This window comes from Aythya fuligula, chromosome 4 (genome assembly GCF_009819795.1).
Source record: "Aythya fuligula isolate bAytFul2 chromosome 4, bAytFul2.pri, whole genome shotgun sequence".
Classification (NCBI taxonomy): Eukaryota; Metazoa; Chordata; class Aves; order Anseriformes; family Anatidae; genus Aythya; species Aythya fuligula.
Genome location: NC_045562.1, coordinates 52,859,059 through 52,880,768, shown reverse-complemented (window position 1 = coordinate 52,880,768; position 21,710 = coordinate 52,859,059). Strand labels below are relative to the sequence as shown.

General features: G+C 35.7%; 1 protein-coding gene across 3 annotated transcripts in view; it reads right to left on the bottom strand.

Moving 5' to 3' along the window:
* Positions 1-21,710, bottom strand: part of PDS5A (PDS5 cohesin associated factor A) — a 78,581-nt gene that overhangs the window by 29,607 nt on the left and 27,264 nt on the right. For all 3 annotated transcript variants that reach the window (XM_032186453.1, XM_032186455.1, XM_032186454.1), the window contains exons 3-12: positions 17,992-18,195; positions 17,564-17,650; positions 16,711-16,808; positions 16,075-16,201; positions 12,231-12,311; positions 10,174-10,314; positions 9,021-9,136; positions 8,119-8,213; positions 7,098-7,243; positions 2,352-2,503 (exon numbers count right to left, since the gene is read on the bottom strand). In XM_032186453.1, coding sequence (XP_032042344.1) covers positions 2,352-2,503; positions 7,098-7,243; positions 8,119-8,213; positions 9,021-9,136; positions 10,174-10,314; positions 12,231-12,311; positions 16,075-16,201; positions 16,711-16,808; positions 17,564-17,650; positions 17,992-18,195 — 1,247 coding nt within the window. The remainder of the gene's footprint in view (positions 1-2,351; positions 2,504-7,097; positions 7,244-8,118; positions 8,214-9,020; positions 9,137-10,173; positions 10,315-12,230; positions 12,312-16,074; positions 16,202-16,710; positions 16,809-17,563; positions 17,651-17,991; positions 18,196-21,710) is intronic.

Genomic DNA, 21,710 nt, shown 5'->3' with positions numbered 1-21,710 from the left:
GCTGGGGCAGAGGAATGAAAGGATGACCACGAATATGGATAGTTACCTCAAGGCATCCCATCAATATTAAAGAAAACTTGGCTTTTTCCCTTTGGGCGTACATTTTTACTACTGATGACTCCAATGACTACATTACTTGGGGGACAGGATCTTCAGATCTCAGGAGATTGGAGCCATCACAGCTATCTACTTGACTAATTTCTGAACACTGCTGTAGCCCATGTCTCCACAGATCCACTTTCCAAAAAAGCTGTCAATACAAACAGTGTAACTGTATTATGACTTCCCTGGCCCATGTCACTTAGGGTACGTATTTACTAGTAGGTAACACCTCTGCAACACAGACTTTTCTCCCGTGAGGAAAGTCATTGGCTAATGTAAACAACAGGTCAGTGTGTAATGTGGTTATTTTGAGCCATTCCCTATGCATTGGTTGTAGAACATGGAATCTCAGAGCACACAGGTGATAAACTGCCCTTATGGCTTCAAGTTCTCAGTCCCGAGTACACAAACTCATCAATAGTTGAGTAACATCAAAACCAGGAGGAAGTGACAGAGTTAAGGATGTCTGGAGAAAATTTGTTCCACTCCACTTCATGCCCGAATACTGTACGATGCTGTGCTATTATCTTCTCAAAGAACTAGTGTTATTCCATGTGCACAACGGAAAATACTCCGAGGCTCAGACAGCTGTTCACCGTTATGTTTTATCCTCCTCCCTCATTACGGAAAGAAAACAGAACAGAGGTTGCTAATTTTGACTTATGCATGTGTGTTTAAAGGACTGGATTGACTGTGTCTTAAAGATAATGGCATTTCTATGGCTCTTCCAGTGCTTAAAGTACTAACTGTCTAATTTTGAATGATGATAACATTGAAGTACATTTACTTCTCCATTCTGAGCACATCAACCCAATGCAACTGAACAAGAAATTCATTGTCAACTTAAAAAACAGCAGAATTTGGATTAAAATTCAGGCTATCAAACAGAACTAGAGGAATGATGAGAATCAAACCACCAATCTTTCAGCAAACAGCTTACAATCAGTGCCTGCTCATGAAAAGGCTGGCTTAAATGGCTCAACAAGACTTTTAGAAGAAACCACATTAGAGAAAGAAACTCTGCTTTGATGACACAGTCCTTCCTTGTAATTCCTTGTCTTGGTCCCTTTACGGTATTCTGCGTTTCCAGTGAGCAGGAATACTGAACAGATCTGCCACATTCACTGCAGAACTTTGATTCATTCCTGGCTCGCTATGAAGCCTGTGTGCTGTACGAGACACGAACATACTAGAAAAAACGTGAATCTCTCCAGGCAAATTAAAGCATATTTGATGCATATGCGAAAGCAGAATTAGCTTTGTAGCTCTGTACGAACTATGTGGGGATTTCCTCATTTTCCCCCACTATTTAACACTTCTATCTCAGCAGACTTTCAGCATAATTTTTATGTGTAGGATCTTGCAACTGCATCTTTCTTCTTCCTTTTTTTTTTTTTTTTTTTTTTAAAGAAGGCAATGAATCAAATACGTAACTCTGACCCACTTATGAACAGCAAGATGAACAGAAGTGAGATCCTTCACCAGTTTTTTGTGACGCCATCTGTAAGAATTAACTACAATAACTGGAAACCAAAGAAGGCTGTTGGCTCATTTGATGCTAAGATGCTAAGAAACATTATAAAGAAGTGTCTGTTTTTCAGGTCTGCTGCATTAAACATCTAGGCTGAAATTCCATCTTTGTGTGATCTCATAGTTTGGCTTTTCTAGTGACAGACAAAGAATTAACAGTGAGAGCTGAAAACTATCTTCCAAAACCCAAGCCAAAATACTTTCCGCTAAGCCAAAATATTTCAAAAATTAAAGGGACCGAATGACAAAACAGTGAAAATTAGACAATGGTGGAAGCATCCTTGACATTTCTTCAGCTTTTGTTCTAACGAAAGGGTCAATTTCCATGTAGTGTAGCAAAAGGAGATGTTGCTGTGGTACATATATGTACAGTGCTCACAGGTTGATGATTTCAACATGCTAGCCTCTGGGAAGTAAAAGGCAAACAGGAATGGGGCATAGTAAAAGCAAAATTTGACCTTTGTTCTATGCAGAGATTAATGACAATTTACTATCATCACAGTTATGCTTCCATCAGCATATAGAATAAATATATGAACAGATAATGCCACTATCTCAAAGATCTTAGCACGTCTTAATAATTATTTAAATATATCATACTTAAAACCACAAATACAGAATGTACTACAACAGCTTTCTCAGGAAAAGCACATATTTTCATTTTCAGAGTATCTTTTATCACTATACAATTAAAATTAGGAAGGCTTAGGTTGACTCACTTGTCATCAATGCTATTTTGATAATATATGTGCAAAAGTTTATCCTTTATCCAGCTCACTTTCTCTGCAGCATCTTTTCCAGCCTCGGCGTGAAGACAGTACTTCTTGTATAGCTGGGCAAGACCCATCATAGCTTCTTTTCTTACTCGCCACTTGAGGGGGGAAGCAAAGGAGATGGGAAAGTGGTTTTGGTAAATAAATATCAAACATACACAAAATGCAGTAAATACATAGAAGCATGAAAGACAAAGTGGCCACATTCTGACCTCTTACATTTAGTCACTGCAGAAGCTGAAAAATGCATTTTAGAGCCTCTAAGTGAGAATTTGTAAAGCATACATAAGGTGTTTCCTCTTTGCAAAGTACAGAGTAAGACAGTGTTTCACTGTGATGAGCAAAGAAATTTTAATTGTCAGTCTACTTAAAAAAAAAAAAAAAAAAAAAAAAAAGCTAAGTACAGCTTAACTGTACGTGCATGCCTGAGTTAAGTGCTGCCTTAAACCAGAATTTGGAAGACTTATCTATTCAGAAATGGGCACTGATCAGTTGTGGCAGCTTTTATTCACACAACAGCCTTACAATTGGCACACTTGTCCAGGAATAGAAGATCTAGACCTTAGGCATAGCTAAACTTGTCAGGGCTTGAACTCTGAGGCCACTTTCCACAACAGTGGGAGAGGCCATCTTTGCCAAAGCCTTGAAGTAATCACTGGAAGACTCCAGGGATGTCAAAGGGAGGTTTGTTTCTTTTTCTTTTTTTTTTTTTTTTTTTTTTAAAGCAGCAATAAAATGCCTAACTGCAGCTTCCACAGATGGTGTTCCTAGGTTCTCATCCTTATTTTTGGTGGTCACTACTTTATCCAGTCATGTAAACAGGAAATCTCCCATTATTAAACACTTTAACAGACATGGCCCAAAAGCCCTCTCACACTGCCTTGCGGAAGAAGTCATACCAGAACAGATGGAGGATTAATTTAGAGAAAGAATAGCGTCTCCCATTGAATGGTTTACATAGGAAGCCTCAGAAGGAACTTACTTCCCTCACCATTCAAAAGAAATGCATGAATTGCAGACTGCAAGGGAGAATTCACTTCAGAACACAGCTAGATGACACCTTTGGTCTTGAACTCCGAAGACTAGTAATGTTCAAATTATTTCACCCTGATAAGCATAGATGTAGACACTGTTATTCACATTGTGCACAACTTCTTCAATCTCGTTAAACCAAACACTTGCTCTAACAGCACAGTGAGATATTGCACATTTAATTTCTTAATATCTCTGAGTGATTTCCTTTTCTAGAAAGGCAAAGAAAAGAAAAATCCTGAAGATGATATAGCTTTATGTCAGCACAACAGCCTGCTTAGCGTGAGATGATCAAGTTTTATCAACAAGATGATGGAGGAAAAAAACCTGCCTCTTCATATGTATTTCTTAAATATTAAACAAAAACACAAAAGATTGCATTGACTTTGACAATACAGCGCGTGAGATGTTTTTATGAAAATGAAAAGTTTTAGATATCAACAGAGGTTATTGTTCAACTTCTCTGCAGGGATTTGTTTATGCTTGTTGCACATCTATAGCACATTTTAAAGTGAAATCAAGGCGTGAAAGAGAAACACTTTCAGGTAAGTATTCTCATTCTGCATTCAGGTATAACCATCTAACACAATACTATTGCTTCATTAGATCTTCTATATAAGACAGCAAGGATGGCAAAGCTGTTGTCAAGACACAAAGGAGAAGGATTACAAGAAATGATTCTATAATATTTAAGCCTAAAATGAAAGCAGAGTACTTAACGAGGGATTGTAAGAAGGAAAGTTTGGACTGTCGGTAGATTCCTGATCCCTGAAACTGCTGCAGAGAGCAGAGGTTGGAGAAGACAGCAAGGCAGCTTTGGACAGAACACATGAGGCAGCGGACAGGCTGCTTAGAAAATACTTTGAAACATCGTGGAAGCAGTCACCCAACAGCAAACACAGGAAAAAATAAGGTGCTACTGAAAGTTGAAGAAACAGAGAGTAGGGTAAAAGATGAAGGCAAATAAAAAAAAGGGGAAAGTAACGATCACTTTCAAAGGTAGCAACTAACAGAAGTACTACCCCGATTTAATTAACATAAGAATTTTGATGATCTTAGCTTCCTTGGTTCACTAGCACAACCGAACTCCTTCACTGAAGACTGCAGGGCTGAGTTACAGAACTGTTAAAGTTCAAGATAACCCCTTAACTGTTGGAATCTGTGTCTTCAAGAGAGTTAAGAATAAAAAATCTCAAATATTCCTCCTTCAGCTGACAAAAGCCGCAGTGTTTGTTAGTACCTATGGCAAACAAGGAGTCAGAACTAATGCACGCAGAAAGTCTTAAAGAGAACTAGAATAATAGCATAATTCCCATGAATAATTCCTATGGCTTCTCATTCCACAGCTTCTCCAAGCTGATGATGTGAAAGTCTGTTCACATTAATGGACTAAGTCTCTAGACCACAAAGACTGTTTGGGGAAATGGGAACATTAAGTCAGCTTTCAGAAACTCTCCTCTAATTCTTAGATTCTCGAGGTTATGCCAGAATAAAGGGAAGTATTTTATTTTTTAAGTCTCCTAAAACTATCTATTCCAAAAAGTGAAGGCACTAGAAAGACACCAGAGGTGGTGCTCTAATGGAAAAGAGAAAATTCCTCAGGACAATTCTTACCAAAGACCGGATTCCATTTTTTTTGAAAGTGTCTGTTTCCAGGGAAACTTTTTCAACTGGACCAATAAAAATTGATTTGAAAAACATGTGTTAGTCGTTGTTTTGTTGTTGTTATTTTATTTTATTTTTGTGGCTGTAACCATTGTGCAAATGCCCTTAGAGTTACCTAAGGCCACTTTATCAAAAATTAAGTAGTGTCTTTAAATCACAAATTTTTACCCCCCTACAAAAAATGCTATTAGGCTACCTCTATTAATAGTGTGACAATTCGAATATAGTCAGGAGAAAAAACAGATTGCATACATGATAACAGTTAGTATGCTTTAATTTTAAAGTGTTCTAAATTTCAGTGTTTTACAAAGGCACCACTGAAATGCGCACTGAAGTGCGTTTAAACAATCAGCATTTTACTTCAGCCTGTTTGATGAATACTGTTCTTATTGTAATATCTGTAACCGTTTGACAGATAACTGAAAATGAGATGAAGTCAAATTTATGAATCATCACATACAGGTTTGCAGTGATTTGTCAAACAGTAACCCGAATAAAAGACGTAAATGCAGTCAGCAGAGGATCAAGTTCTTAAAAGCAAAGGAATAATTAAAATAGGTATAATGCATTATGTCTGGAACTGAAAAAAATCCCATGGAAAAAAGGATGAAGACTCACAAGGATGTATCAATGCCCCTCTCCCAAACTGAAGGAAATAAATCTTTTAAAAAATTATATGCAGAAAGTTTACAAATGCTTGATATTCACTGTATAACACATTTCTACTTACAAAGAAATAGTATACTGTTACGGTTTACTTCAAATTGCTCAGCATCTGTAGTTATTTTTAGTTAATTTTCAACTTTTATTTTTCCTCGGGATGCAGTTTCACTAAAGTTCTCACCCAAGATTTTTATGAAAGAAACACAATCTAGAATTGAAGTTAGGTACCTGAACAGGCACCTAACCTCTTGAAATGCAGTATCATCAAACCTATGCCTGGTGTGAAATCGCCAAGACAAAATCACCAAGACAAGCATATCAGTAACATTAAAAAAAATACCACACTGGGTTTAAGGCTATGCAAATTGAACATTCCTAGCTCTATTACGATTGTAAAATTGACTGCCTGTCACTAAGTGAAGGATGGTAAAGGAAAACAGAGACACTATGTAGAAGACACTAACAATCATCCCAGCCTGAATAGGTAAAGTCCTGGTGGGTAGTGGTGGTTGGACTAAGAATTCTAAGATCTCAAAAGTTACTTTTTTGGGGGATATTTTTTTTGATGGCTGAAAAAGAAGAAAGTGATTTCTCTTAATCACTCCTGAAAAATGATTAATGTTAAGTGCCAGGTACAACTAATTGAAGATTTGCTTTATAATAATGAAAATAATATATTCAAAATCAGAATTTGTTTGTGCAAAGACAACAAATCCTTTTTCTCCAAATCTATTACAGTAAAATTCTCATTTAAAAAGGTGAATGTAAAAAAGAGAAAAATGTTTAAAAAGAAATAAAGATACTATCTAGAATGATGTGGTTTGGAGAAGGGACACCGTCTGCCAAAAAGGAACAACTACACACATTAAACTTGAACTAACTGGTGCAGGTGCCATGGACACCTATCATGTACAAACAGGTTCAAGAAAGAACTCAATAAATTCATAGGAGAAAGTTCCCTTGCAAGCTATGATGAATACTATCAAGGAGATTTAAGAAGTTGACAAATTGCTCTAAGCCAAAAACTGACCACTGTGAGAATTATTTTCGGCTATAGGGACCTTTGGCCTAAACCTATGTGGCTACTCCTGTGCTCTTACAGGATGACTGTATTCCTCAACACAATGAGTGTACTTGCTTGCCTACACTTGATTGGTGTCTCCACAATTGGCTCTCTTCATTAAGATGCTCTGGTAAGAAAATTTTCCCCACAGCATTCTAGTTAATAGGTAACTCTAAGATCTTCTATTTCTGGAGCTTTGGTAAAAGTAAAAACAAAAAAACAATTATATTAAAGGCAGACATTCCTGAAAATAAAATATTAACACTTACCCGTTTATCTAGTGTTCTTTCCCTTACAAAGCCAAGCAGCTGGTCATTAACTAAAGAAAGATCTCTCTTGCCCGCAGTAATAATTGTAACAATAACATCATGTCGAATAGCTTCCTCTGGGTCATGGGATCTAACTTTCAAATACTCTATTATGAATAGAAACAACGAAAGGTTTGGCTTTTTAATTTAGATATTATGAATTCTAATTTATTACTATTAATAATCACAAGTTAAATTTGCATATTTTGTCATATATCACAATTTTAGTATCTATTAAACATGGAACTGCCTATAAGAAACATCTATTTTACCATTTTCTACATTACATTAATATATATATAATCTTTTGATATTCATTTATAAAAGTGAATAGCTTTTACAATAACCTCATTTGCAACAGGCAATGATGTTAAATAAAACTGACTAGCATATATTGAAACTAAATACAGTTGGGAAGGAGAAAAAAAAGCAACTCATTCACAAAGACATAAGGTAAATAGTTTAAAAATATTGACAGTTGCTGAAGGTTATCTCATCAGAAAAGAAAGTATTTTCAGTTAAGCCTGAAATTCCGCTCATAGTTAGAATGATGGTGAACTAAAGGAAGAAACTTCATATTTTAGACCAGCACAATGGCTTCTTCTAAACTCAGTGTGTTCCCCAGTACTCTCTTCCACTTATTTTTGAAAATAATTCAGTACGTGTTACAAATACTTGCGCTTTGATGTGCCAAAGCTTTTATTGGAATCTGAAAATACTTTAAAATTCAAGCTGCAACAGGTAGCTCCTTAAACACTCGCTCTTACGAAGCCCACACAAAGTTGCACATTCCATGCGCAAGTGTGCTCCCTCTTGTGCTCTTGTCTTCATCAGAAAGCAATTACAAATTAGTTCGTTCTTCCATTCAGTATCATGCATTGGGTTTGATACATTTTGGAACTATACTGCTATGTACAGAAATAATTACATTTTTCCCTACTCATATCTTAAATTATTCTAAACACCAGTATTAGCATCTCACCAGTGAGGTCTTTTGCTAAGTCTGGATGGTTCATTAAACAATGACTGGCGAATTTCACACTCTCTAATCTCACAGGGACATGGATATCATTGAACCTAGAGAGATAGGAGATGATGAATGTTAATTTTTAATTAGCCTTGCAAATCGAGATTATTCTCTATGCAGTAACATGTGTTGAAAGTACGTTTCATTAATTATTAGAACACTTTCAGATGGCAAAATAATACATTAGAAATATTTTGAATTTGTTTCCATAATGTACCTCATACAAAAGTTTGTTATTATTTAAATTAGGACCACAATTAAAGAAAAAATATGCTACATACAGATGAAATGCTGACCCAAGGGTCATCATCCATTGCCATAAATCTCCACATCTATCAGGTTGACCATCAATCATCACTATATATATACACACACACACACGTGTATATATAAAGTTATAAAAACCATATATACCCGTATAACATGTACCATTTGAAAACATTCATTATTTAATGTTGAATTTCTATGTTTACTTAAAAGGAAATATTGCTTCATTCAAAAGGTAAATGCCGAATAAAAGAAGGTACTGTCGCTGATATAGTTGAACAGTAAGTACAACAGCATTATGTGGAATTTCATATTGTGTAATTTCTGCTATGTATTTACTGTAGCTATCTATCTAATCTATATTCCTCTAACTGACAGCAACATAGCAGCATTCAGGTTAAAATACATTTTATTCTAAATTGTAACTGTATGCAATTCTCTGCTTCAAAGGTTGGTTAAAAAAAAAAAAAACAAAAAAAAAACAACAACAACAAAAAAAACACCACAATCACAAATAAAAATACAGTATTATTAGGAAAATTCATCACAAAAAGAATGTGAATTCAGAACTCTATCCTTATTTCTCTTACCGCCCAAGAAAGCACTGCCAAAGTGGACGATTTTGTGTAGCCAGATCAGAATCTTTAGAGCCAAAGAGTTTAGCCAGAAGTCGAACAACAGCCAAACGTTCTTCTCCATCATTGCTCTAAAAATCAAATAATGAAAAAGAAACTGTAATTTGTTACCTGTGATACCTTAATAATAATTTCTGGCTTCCTTTTCCTCCTGCTTTTATAAATTAGATTAAAAAGTCATTTTGAAATAATTTCTGATAATCTCCAGTCTCCCTAATTAATTAGATGAATATGATGAAAAACATACATACCTATTAATTTAATGTATTATAACCACCGATGGCTGTGCTTTGAAAATCCTTTCAGGAATAAAAAAAAACTATACACAGTAGTTTGAATAATGTATATCTAGCAATCTCAACAGTAAATGATCTTATTTTTGTTTTAAAACAAAGTCTTCTGTGCATGTGGAAAGAACACTAATTAAGATTTTCTATATAGATGGGCACTAAAAGGATGTAATTTGATTTATTTATTATTTGTATTTCTTTATTGCTTTTGTTTATTGTCACCATACCCTATGTGTACAAACACACACACACTTTTACATAATTATTTCCCTGTCCACTTACAATCTTATGAGTCATACAGTTTTAATTAAAACAGCACCAAAAAACCACAACCAGGATAAATGAACTATTTCAAAAGATTCAAAAACAGTCAGCTGACTTACTAGCTGATTACAAATCCAACAAAATATTTGGAAATAATTCCTCTATTATTAAAACATTCTTTTTGTGAAATAAATTCTGTAAATCGATATCGAAACTGACACTCTTGCATTCCATGAGTAAAGCCAACCACAGCCCAATTACCTTATAAATTTCAAATGAAATCCAAAGATTAAGTATGTACAACTTTTACATTAGATCATATGGATTTATGATTACAATGATTATATATGTTGTGTACATAACATTTGCAGCACAGAAACTACATAATTGTGCACAATGCTTCAGTACCCTTATTTTTAATAAATGTAATAATAAACAAAACTGAAAAATATAAGATTTCTATCACTCTAGCAGAGCACATTGAACCCACAGCACCTCATTCTTCAGTATCCATGTAAATTGTATTACTTGTCTCAAGCTACATTGTAACCTACCTTCAGTTTGAATTCAAGTTGTGGCATGACTGACAGCAGTAAGTGAGGATCTATGGCAAAAAGCTCTTGTATCAAGTCAAACACATGTTCTGATAAGTCACTTACTGAAGACTTTCCCAGTACCAGAACCTGGTTAAAAAACTAGAACGCAAATGTTACGGTTTAGAAGATTTGCCTTCATTAATGCAAATACTATTTTAACAAATTAGTTTAACCTAATATACCATTTATACTTCAATTCTACTGGAAAATATTCAATACACATTTTTGATTCCAAAGCATTTCAACCCTTACAGTTCTGGTTCATGCAAATTAGAGACAAACGTCCTTCAAAATTCAGTTCTACAACTTCTATCATATCAATGAATTCATAGAATCAAATTGGTTTGGGTTGGAAAAGCCCTTAAAGACCATCTAGTCCAACCCCCTGCCATGGGCAGGGCCACCTCCCACCAGACCAGGTGGAGCCTGGAGATCAGAAGGTTCCAGGGACCAGCCCCAGATCTCTCAGCTGGTCTTCATGGGAGACGTGCTCCATCCCTCTGATCATCTTCGTGGCCCTGCTCTGGACCTGCTCCAACAGGTCCATGTCCCTCTTTTGCTGGGGGCCTCAGAGCAAACGCAGCACTCCAGGTGGGGTCTCAGGAGAGCAGAACAGAGAGGGAAGATCACCTCCCTCACCCTGCTTCTTTTGATGCAGCCCAGGATATGGTCGATTTTCTGGGCTGGAAAATACGTCCTGCCAGCTTATGTCCAAACTTGATAAATTTGACAATAATATGATAAAATTTGATGGTAACTTCATAAAAATATACTAACTTGATCATTTAAAATATTACTATACCCCCAGCCAAATTAAAAGATAATACAAGAATTGTTTGTTTCAGATTGAAGTCCATTATAAGTTGAGAAATAAAGTTTATCTTAGTTTTGTTTTTCTTGTAATGTAAGGGCAATCCAAATTGAATATCATGATGTATTGAAAAATAAAGTTTATCTACTTTTAGTCCATTTTAAAGAATGATATATGACCATGATAGGTCTTGTGATATTTGATCATTACGATCAAATACATATGATTATGTATCTTGACCATTATTTGATGGTCAAGAATTCTTGGCATTCTAAGAGGGAAAAAAAGTAGCCTAACATAAGAATGATTTCCAATGGATTTGTTAACATGTTTGATATGCTTCCTACTAGGATGATAGTAGTATTTGAGTAATCCAAATGCTACAAAGCTTTTACACACTTGAGCAAGAACATAAGAATAATATTAAATCAACTCAAAGGTCACTCATCTACTATGCTGTTTTCAGCTATAGCTAATTACAAAAGCTTAAGGAAACATGGGAATTGGGAAGTGGTACTTGTTAGTGAGACTCCCTGAGCTTTTAAATACTTACTGATTAATCTTTCATGAATTTGCCTAATTCCCTTCTTAATCTACTCTGACTTTAAAGAATAGCACTGGCTTCAGCAAAAAGACAGACAACAGAATGGAACAAGCTACATCCCCCACAAGACTGTAGTAACTGTTTTAATAGTTACAACACACTATTGGTATTCATCAAAAGGAAACACAGTAGGAAATAGTAAAAAAAACTCAAGTCTTAGTCTTTCTAACTAGAACAAGTTTAGGATAGACAAAATCTATTAAGAAGCTGGTAGTTTGAAGTGCTTCATCCTGCAGTTAGGCATAAAATGAGGATGTCTGGTTGCTGGACATACAAAGCACTAACTATTCCTTTTGTTGCAACAGGATTTTTTGGTGCTCAATAATGCTGAAAGACAGGTCACCTATTTTTGCAGCCTAGATTTCTATGCTTAAAACTGGGATGGATAAAAAATTATTTCTTCTTCACTTCTTTGAAACACCTCACTTTTTAATTAAGCAAAAAAATAATACCCTATTTGGAAAAAAAGTATTCTTCTAGCTCCATTAAGAAATGTTAATTTTATAAGCAATACTGTAAATAAACAAACCTCCAATAAGTCAGAACATTAACAAGAATACTTGTTAGTTATAGTAAACATGAATGAACTAATTGACATACATTGGCAATACACGGTTCAATGGTCTGGACGGTCCTCTTCAACAGGACTTTTGCAAGATCAAATGCTTGTTTATTAAGGTTCTGAAAAAAGGGGAAAAAAATAAAATTTTAAAGAGAGACAAGCTAATTCAGTTGACTTCACTTTTTCATCACAACTTTAAAATCCCATTATTTTAGTAAGGTATGTTTTGCCACCGATTTATTTATTTTCAAAGCAATCAAAATCCAGTTATATTAACTACACAACCACAGACTTACTAAAATCTTTAAATCATTTTTTCACATGCTTAAAAGAAATCTAAACCAAAAACATCACTTCCTGCACATTCTTCTAGAACTTTATCACTCCAGTTGTTACCTTTAACACTGTACTAGTATCTAGAAAATGTTTTTACTTGCAATCATATTAAAAATTTTGAAGAAGCATTGCCACACCTCCACACTTTAATAATTACCATGCACTACATTTGCCACACTGAGGAAAGATGAATTAATTAGTTGATCTTACTTTCTAAACTCCCCCAAACAGACACCCTGAGACCAAGTTCACCCTTCTCTAGATGGTAAAATTTTGCATTGAGTTCTATGTGGACTGTGCTGTGTGCTCAAAGATCGCCTACGGAGAGCACCTAAACTTGGGCAGAGCAATCTGCAACTTTTCCAAGTAAACATTTGATTGCAACATAACAAATCTGAACATTGTTTTCAGTAACCTCAAGCAAGATAAGGAATGTAAGAGCACATATGGAAACTGTGACTGCCCAGAAAATCAGCACAAAATACAATATGCAATATATCATCTCATCTAGGGATTAATGCAGCTTGGAGTGGAGAGGGGGAAAGGAGGAAGGAAGAGGGGGAGGGAAGGAGAGGAGGAGGGAGGGAGAAGGGTAGATTCACTGATTGCCCTGAAAATTGCCGACTACTGCAGACAAAACACAGATAAAGTCTAAGGAAGACCAATTCCTGGAAGATGGTATTTGGCAAGCCTACACTGAGAATGATTCCTCCTTGTTCTTCTAGCCGATAGGACAACAAAAATACTACTAAAAAAAAAACAAACCAAACCAAAAAAAACTCTCCTCCACTGGCAATAAAGAGAAAAAAATGGCCACAGGCTCAAACAAATACCTCTTTAGTCACAGTGGCACTAAATTGGTGACATATTATATAAGGCAGGCAAATATGTATAAAAACGTTCTCAAATTCTGACTACTATACAGCCTAAAACAGTTTCTCTCCAAACCAGACAAACCATCATAAAAATCATGTTCGTAGATATGCTTATATTAAACTAAAGGACTGAAAACTTCATACATAAAATATATTTTATTTGGATCTTCAATATAGTTTCAAAGAATTATTTTTGAGTATTTTTGGACACCCCAGATTGGTTCACCAGAGCTAAAAAGCCTAAATAAGCAAGTATATGTTGATAAAATAAACAAATAGTAGTATAAAAATAACCATTCTGTTAGGCACAGAAGCTCTGGATTGGCCAGGATGCAGAAAAAGACACTGAATTGAAGTACATAAAATATGTATTTTTAAAGAAATAACCTTAAAAAGAGCAGCACAAAGAAAAATATTCACTAAATAGACTGAAAGCTCTGGTTTTAAAGTTCAGAAGAAGGCCTACAGCTTGGTGCCATGGATCTTCTGAGCAAGGCATGACATACCATACCACTACTGAAATTCTGCATTTACTAGAGGGGAGAGCCACATTAGTGCACACAGAGAAGAACAATGTATATTAAAATCACTTTACTGATAATGGAAATACAAATGAGCATCATTTAGATACTAAAATGGACTGTACTTCATGTTTAGGTATTGTTAAATCTATCTTTTTTTTTTTTTTTTATTGCAGTATGGTCAATGCAGGAGAAGTTATTAAAAAAATGGAATAGACATCACCCAAAATACATATTTCAACTTTGTTATAAGGACGAAATTCCATCAACTGTAATAGTCCAGCCACACTGATATCGTTATTATGTCACAGCAGAGAATAACAACTCTTCAATTTCTTTGCATGGACATAAAAATATTGTTATTATATGTTCCTTACTAGAAAATAAACTATGCTTTTCATGGTATGGTGTTTCTGATTTTCATTAACTACAGACAAACAATTAATGGAATCACAGAACTCCCTAGCAGATCTGTGCAGGAAAAGAGAACATAATTACTACAGTCAAACTCTGCTAGGCAGAGAAAACAACAAAATGTCCTGATTTTTATTTACTGATTTTTTAAAAAAGTATCACATAAAGCAATAATTTAAATTCTGTTGTTACAGAAAACAAAAAAGTTAAAACAGATCAAAATATTGAGAAAAGGATGATAATGAACTCTGACTACAGCATATCACTTGTTCAGTCATGATAGCCAAGAGCCAGTGAGGACTGGAGAACAGTGATATAAAAGATATTAAACATGGAGTACGTCCCAGTATTTACTTAAATTTTACCTTCCTCTTATCAGTCATGAGAATTTCTTTCATTAAGCAAAATTATAGTGTTAAACTAACAATACTAATGATAAAGGACTGTGTTCATTCTTGCTTTGCCTACACCAAGAAGTCACAACACACTGTCCAACTGAACAAAGTTTATGAGGTCATTGCATCCTCAGAGCAAGCCCACCATCGTTAACAGCATCACCCAGCACCTGCCATACACACCTACACTCCACCATTTCCACTCTTGATCTCTACTGCCTGTAATTGTTAAAAACAACTTTGTGTATTTTCAAAAAGATTCTTCTATAGTTTTAAGAGGCCTCTCCTTCCATTAACAGTTCTAATAAGACATCATCTCATTACTGTCAATAAAAATGAACTGATAAAATGACACTGCCAACTCATGATCATGACAGACTGAAAGCAAACTGCCCTCAGACAACAGATATTTTTATATATCAGCTGCTGGCTTGCACAGGTAAATGACAATCACCACTGCTTAGTCACTCTTGTGCTATACGTTTCATGAATACATGAATTCTCTCTCCTTTTTTATGTAACCAAAGGAATAAATCTCTGCTTGTATGTGCTAATTTAACTTTAATTATGTAGTCATGGATGGAATTGTCTTAATTGTGCCATTATTTTAAATTAATAAACGAACAAGCAAAAACACATACTCAGCAATGAGAGTACAGCTCATTTACTGTAGCTCATCATTGAAACTTACTGTTCTCCGTACGGTTTTTAGCAAGAAGCAGGAGCAAGTGACAAGAGTCACTTATAGTTAGAGGGATGTTGAACTCCACAAAAGGTACAAAGATTATGGAACTCAAAAGTATATGGAACACTGAAAGCAGCCAACCAAACTATAACACTGCCACATAGCTTCAGGTATGAATAGGACTTAAGACAAAAGTTGAAGGGGAAGAAGACGGAAAAAAATAACAGAGAGGTGGAAGGGAGTCTGACAAGCTGAGGCAAGCAGCAAGTCTCCACAGAAAGTCTTTGGGAAATAATTTTGGTTTTGGTTTGTTTATTTGGTTTTGATTTTAAAGAACAAATACCCCACACCTTTTCAATTAAAAAAAATGCTTTCTTATTAGAATATTAAATTTGCATGAAGACACTTTGTTTCTGTTTAAGTACGTAGTTCTTGACGTTGCAAGTAAAAAGAATCTCTTGATATTGAGTAATCCAAACACAGCTAAAGAACAGCACCAAATAAATCCCAAAGACAATTTTCAATCCACTGTTATAAGGCTGGAAAAATTGCAGCAGTGATCAGTTCCCTGAAGTGTGTGGAGAAATAAACAAGGTAAAAGCAATTAAAAGCATTGTTATGACGGTATATTACTATCATAATTTTACTTTGCAGACCTTGTGTGCAGGAATGAGGTTAATCAAAATGGAGTCCAGCAGCTCCTGAGTTACTCCATCGCCTTCCATGATGATAGAACTCATCAAATCCAGCATATGCATTTGTACCTTCTGGTTGTGGCTATTACTAAGAAGATAAAAGACTTATCAGCACTACATTTTCAGCCACAGACAAATACTAACAGTGCTTTTAAGGAACAATGGGTTAATATCTAAGAATGTTCAGCTTGCACTTGCTTACATTCTCCATATCAGAAAACTCAAAACTATTTTGTCTTTCCTCTGTTCTAGAAAGTTTCAAAAATCTACAACACCCTAGCATTGCTTTAAGAAGGGAAACAAAACAAACAAGCAGCAAACATCCTGTCACAGAAATAAAAATGTATACAAGTCGGAGTGAAGTCTGCCACTGTAACACTGATATTTTCAGCAGTTAGTAATGTCTGCTTTCAGGAACGCACCTCTCTATACTGTCAATAATTTGTACTCAGTTGCTTTCCTTTTATCTCCTTGCTTGGAGGAATGAGGACTTGTTCTATTCACATCTATTCACTTGTAGGCTATGTAAGGATTCAGTCTATGCCCGAAACTGGTGATATTTTGACAGTTTAATATAATTGAAGTGATTCAACTTACTTGATAACTGAAAAAAGAGTCCTAAAAAGCTGAATAAAAATTTCATTGCAATCTTCCAACTCAAAGCAGATGTTGTAAGATTTAACCCAAGCTAAATTCTAAAACAAAAACAGGATATTCAGGGTATTACAACTTTGCAAATCACATCAATACAATTACATTAGTTATTTTTTTCTATTCAGAGAAGAATATCATACTATAAATCGTAAACCCTTCACATATATATAGATCTTAAAACAAAGAGGCTTTCCAATATACATCCAGAAGAAAACTAAATAAAGAATAGTCTCATGTCTTAGGTATAAAAGGTGAGTGACAGAAAATGTTAACAAGGCTTTTTTTTGGATTCATGTTATGAAACAATGCTGTTTTAAAAAATTAGAAAGTATCTTGTTTGTAAACATTTTACTAAAAGCAAGCTGATAAAATCCCCATGCCTCTTGTTAAGAGTAGGTTTTGCTAATGTTTTTAAAACCAAAATCTCACTGTCCTCCCATCATCAATATACGGACATCTGCATTTTAATCAGCATTTCAATTTCTCCTTTGCCAATAATACCCTTAAGGGTGCACAGTATGAGAAACTGAAGGTCTAAAATTGTAAGACAAAGGCTAAACATTAATAAATACCAATCATTTTAACACATCCTCAACTATAGGCTGTATGATCTTATTAAATGCAAACGAAATTGTAACTGCTAAAGGAAGCAATTCATTGAACATTAAATTGTCTGGTATAATTGACAGCATGCACATCTGTAAAGCTGACATATCTGGAGAAAGGCTGATTACATTTGTAGACTCACATTGCAAATAGCATCTACTGAAAGTTGCAGTTAATATAATAATGTTACCTCTAACAAGTAAAAGTATCTGTTAAACTGGGGGCTCTTTGTGTCCTCCAGGCCTTTTAATTGTCTTGTAATAAACAAGAATATGTCCTGTCAAAAAAAAAACAAGCGTTTACAAGCTTGATTCTGCACAGAATAAAATTACAACCCTTTAGTACTGCCATCTACCCACTTTTACAAGTTCGTGGTATTAAAAACATTTAATTGTCAATTTTAGGCAATGACAAATCTGTCACCAATACGGATACTGTTTATTTAGCAGTTCTTTACACATTTCTGGCCCTGAGAGTACTCCACTGACTCAAAGGACTAAAGCAACATCTCTAATAAATCTCGGTATTAATTAAATGTGATTGAACAATATTTGTTTATTTTTAATGCAACAAGAGAACAAGTGAGGGAGAAATCCTTTATTTCATGAAGTATTTTACCTTAAGTTTGTCATGGGAAGTATATGGAGCTTCAGGAGCATAGATACGAAAGATATCAGCCAAGCAACATGCTACAAGGAGGCGCACATCTTTATTGGGATTCCTGAGGAAGAATTCAGATGCAAGGTGCAAGGCTAATGGGAGATACTGCTGTTTCTCATCCTCCGAGTCCTGGTCCATATCCATGAAGGTTTTTACCACCATCTGGAAAATAAAGAAAAAAAAATCATTCAAGTGCTTTTGGTTTTTTATTCCAAATACTAAATGATACTTTCTAAACAGATGAAACATTATCAGTACATTTTAGACTACCTAGTTGCAGTAAGATTTTTTTGATTGTTTGGACAAGCATCAGAGAGAAGCATTCATCTGATACTAAAAGACTTACTGAACATGAACTTGGTATTTTCAATTAAGGCACTGAAAAATGCTTTGCAGCTGGGCTCGTTTTGCCAGTCCTAACCTGAGATACAGCACAGAAACTGCTTGCTACACACTGATGAGCTTGGAGGTGTGCAGCACCTCTGCAGCACAGCAGTCCTAAACCACTTCAGCGCGAGGACTTGCCTACTGCAGGCAGTATGAGGAACTGCAAGCCATCACAGCCAGCTGGCCTGGAATACAGGCCATGGTACAGAGCAGCTGCTTGATCAGCCACACCAAAACTTAAGAGGAGCCTACAAGCAGGCAGTCTCACACTGGCTATGAGCTCACACACAAAATCCTTTCATCTTTATTAAATGAACTGGGTACCAGAGAAGAATTTCATCCCTCATGTAACACACTTCTAGTAATGTGGATCTACTCTCTCTGCATACTCAAAACTACATCCATAACGCTACCTATATAAGAAAAGATCAACTGTACATTGTTTCCTAGCATCTAGCACAGCTAAGAATTACTAATTCCTGTGAAATGCTACCAAAATTGTTTATTTAAAATATGTTTCATTTAATTGGGGTCATCTAATCTCAACATAATCTGTTGGCAATACTGAAAGTGAGAATTTAGTTTGAAGAAATAAAGAGCTGTAGGCTTAACTTTTGGAATAGGGGTCATTAAAGGCCAAAGGATGACGTCTAGGATACCAGTGCAGAACTGGAAGACGTGCCACAGATTCTTAGCATGACCTCAGTCACACTGGTCTGTGTCCTGTGTCCCATGTCCCCATGTACAAGTATCCTTAGAGCTAAAATGGTGAAGGAGAGCCATACTGATAGGATTTCTATACCCATTACACACACACCACACATACTAAAGAGATAGAGGAGAAAAAACAGAGTAAGTCAACAGCTCAACTTTTGCCTCTCAAATACAAACAGTAACACACAAGAGGAGATTGTCTATTAGAAAACCAATAAACACCTCTTTCATTACTGCAGTTATTTTATTTCTGTGTCACTCAAATGATAATAAGATTGTTCCTCCTTTACTAAACATGACACATTTCAATATGAAAATGTTGTCTTTTGGCTTTATTCCCTCCCTAAGTTTTGGAAATCAGTTTTAAACACAGTAGATCTTCTAATTAATATGTTTGACCACAACCTTTCCTGCAGTGTTACTTAACACTCCCCAATTTCTATAAATGTGTAAGTTCATTCCCTCATGAAGGAACATAGAGCAACATCAAAAATCAAGGGGGGTGACAAAGAAAAACCCACCGGAACGAAACAGAACTTAAAAGCCACCGCCCACAAAATTCCAAATTCTACCTACATTGGCCTGTTTCCCTCAAAACATCCTTCAGCTATACTTGGAAGCATTACTCGAAAGGATAAAAACAGAACTACAAAACTATTTCACCTCCCTCTACTGACAGCACAGGTGTCCCTGTTCCAGTGTCACAGACTGCCTGTCTTTTCTAGTTATTAAAGAAAAAGAAAAAAAGGATAACAGACTTCAAAACCTACCAGATCCGTTCAGTAAGGAAGGTAAAAGCCACCTCTTTGTCTGCTGGTGGCAGGACAAGAAATAATGGCCTTGACTTGCAGCATGGGAAGAGCCTGAATTGCACACAGGAGAACTGCAACCGTAGCTATTATTAAGCATTGATTCAGATAACTGTTACTGAAGGCTTAAAGAACAGGGTAGAAAGGACTAAAAAGATCCCTGGATTTGGAGGCTGGTGATAAACCGCGTCTGTACCATGTAAACTTGTCGCACTAGGATTCCTTCCAGTCAATAAATTTATAGATAACCTATATAAAGAATCGTTTGATCTCTCCCATAAGCCCCATCTCCTCTCCCCATGTAGGTATCTTAAGCTTCACAACCAGAACACCCTTGTAGAATCAGATCCCTCTTAGGTTCTCATATTCATATAACAATATGCCGAAGTCTTGCCTAAACGCCTCCTCTGATATGCCAAAACCAGACAAGGTAAGGCAGCAAGGTGCTGTGAAGCTCAAACAACTTTCTCATTTGGTACCAAGGATATTCTGGAATTAAAATAATCAAACTGATCTCCAGCACTGCGTTACCTGCTGGAAAACACAACAGCCTCAGGGATTAATTACCCCGTGGTTCTCCTGTAGTCAGAAGGAACTGCCAGCAAACAGCCATAAACCTGATTCAGGTTTCCTGCAAAGCACTCCTTAATATTTCTTTTCTATTAGAAAACAACTATCAGGCAGTAATTGAGCCGTGGGCAAGCTGCAGCTGTTATTTAATGTACTGATCTATGTTTTCTCCATTGTTTCTTTTTAGTCCCATATCTGCTTGTATTTGTGAGTTGTCTTTTGTCTTGGTCTTTATGTAGGATCCTAGTTATCAAATCAATACAAATAAAGGATAATACGTATGGGCTATATAAAATAAATAGTATAAAACAAATAACGGAAGTAATATATGAACTCACTAAAAAGGGCAATACAACAGTTAAATGCAAATTCTTGCTAATATCAGGCACACAAGATTCTGGGAAAAGGTAATTAATATTTTTGAAGAGTTGTGTTTAAGTACACCCTATAGATTTGTTGGATTCTGTCATCAGAGTTCAACAAAGTAATTCAGTAAGTTTCTTGAATGTATGCAATTAATGTATCTATAATCCTCCATCATCCTAGGAGAGTACTCTCTATAGCCACGCAACTGCTGGCGTTGATTAAGGTACTACACAGCAGAATGGCTTCCAAACACCTGCTAATCTACGCATGGCATTAGTTGTTAAAGTAGAAGGGAAAAAACAGTCCATACATTAAGTACAATACATGCTTAGCTCTTCACACTTGCTAGAAAGCCAAGAACTCACTCAGACCCTCACCAGTTACAAGGCTGGTACTCTTGTCCTCCAACACAACTGAAAATTAAGCAAGCAGTAATCAAGAGGGCAACCCAAGTCTTCGGAAATATAAAATATGGCACAATTGATTAAGTCATTTATTCGTAATAGAACTACACACAGCACCCTGGAGCACAAAACACTTGCCTTTCTGCAGCCATCTGCTGTCTTGTTTTCTCCAGAGCTAAGACAGGAACTACCTTCCTTTCCTTCCACAGTCTTGCACCACTTTAATGCAAAGTCCTGCTCTGTGACTATGGGTCACAAATACTTCCAGAACAGTGCGAAACAACATGACAACACATGGTAAGTTCCTTTCTGTTAAGGTCTGACCAAAAATAAATATATATATTTCTCCAACGAGCTAAAAATTCCAAATAAATATATATATTTCTCCAACGAGCTAAAACTTCCAAATATCTTACTTTTCTTTTTT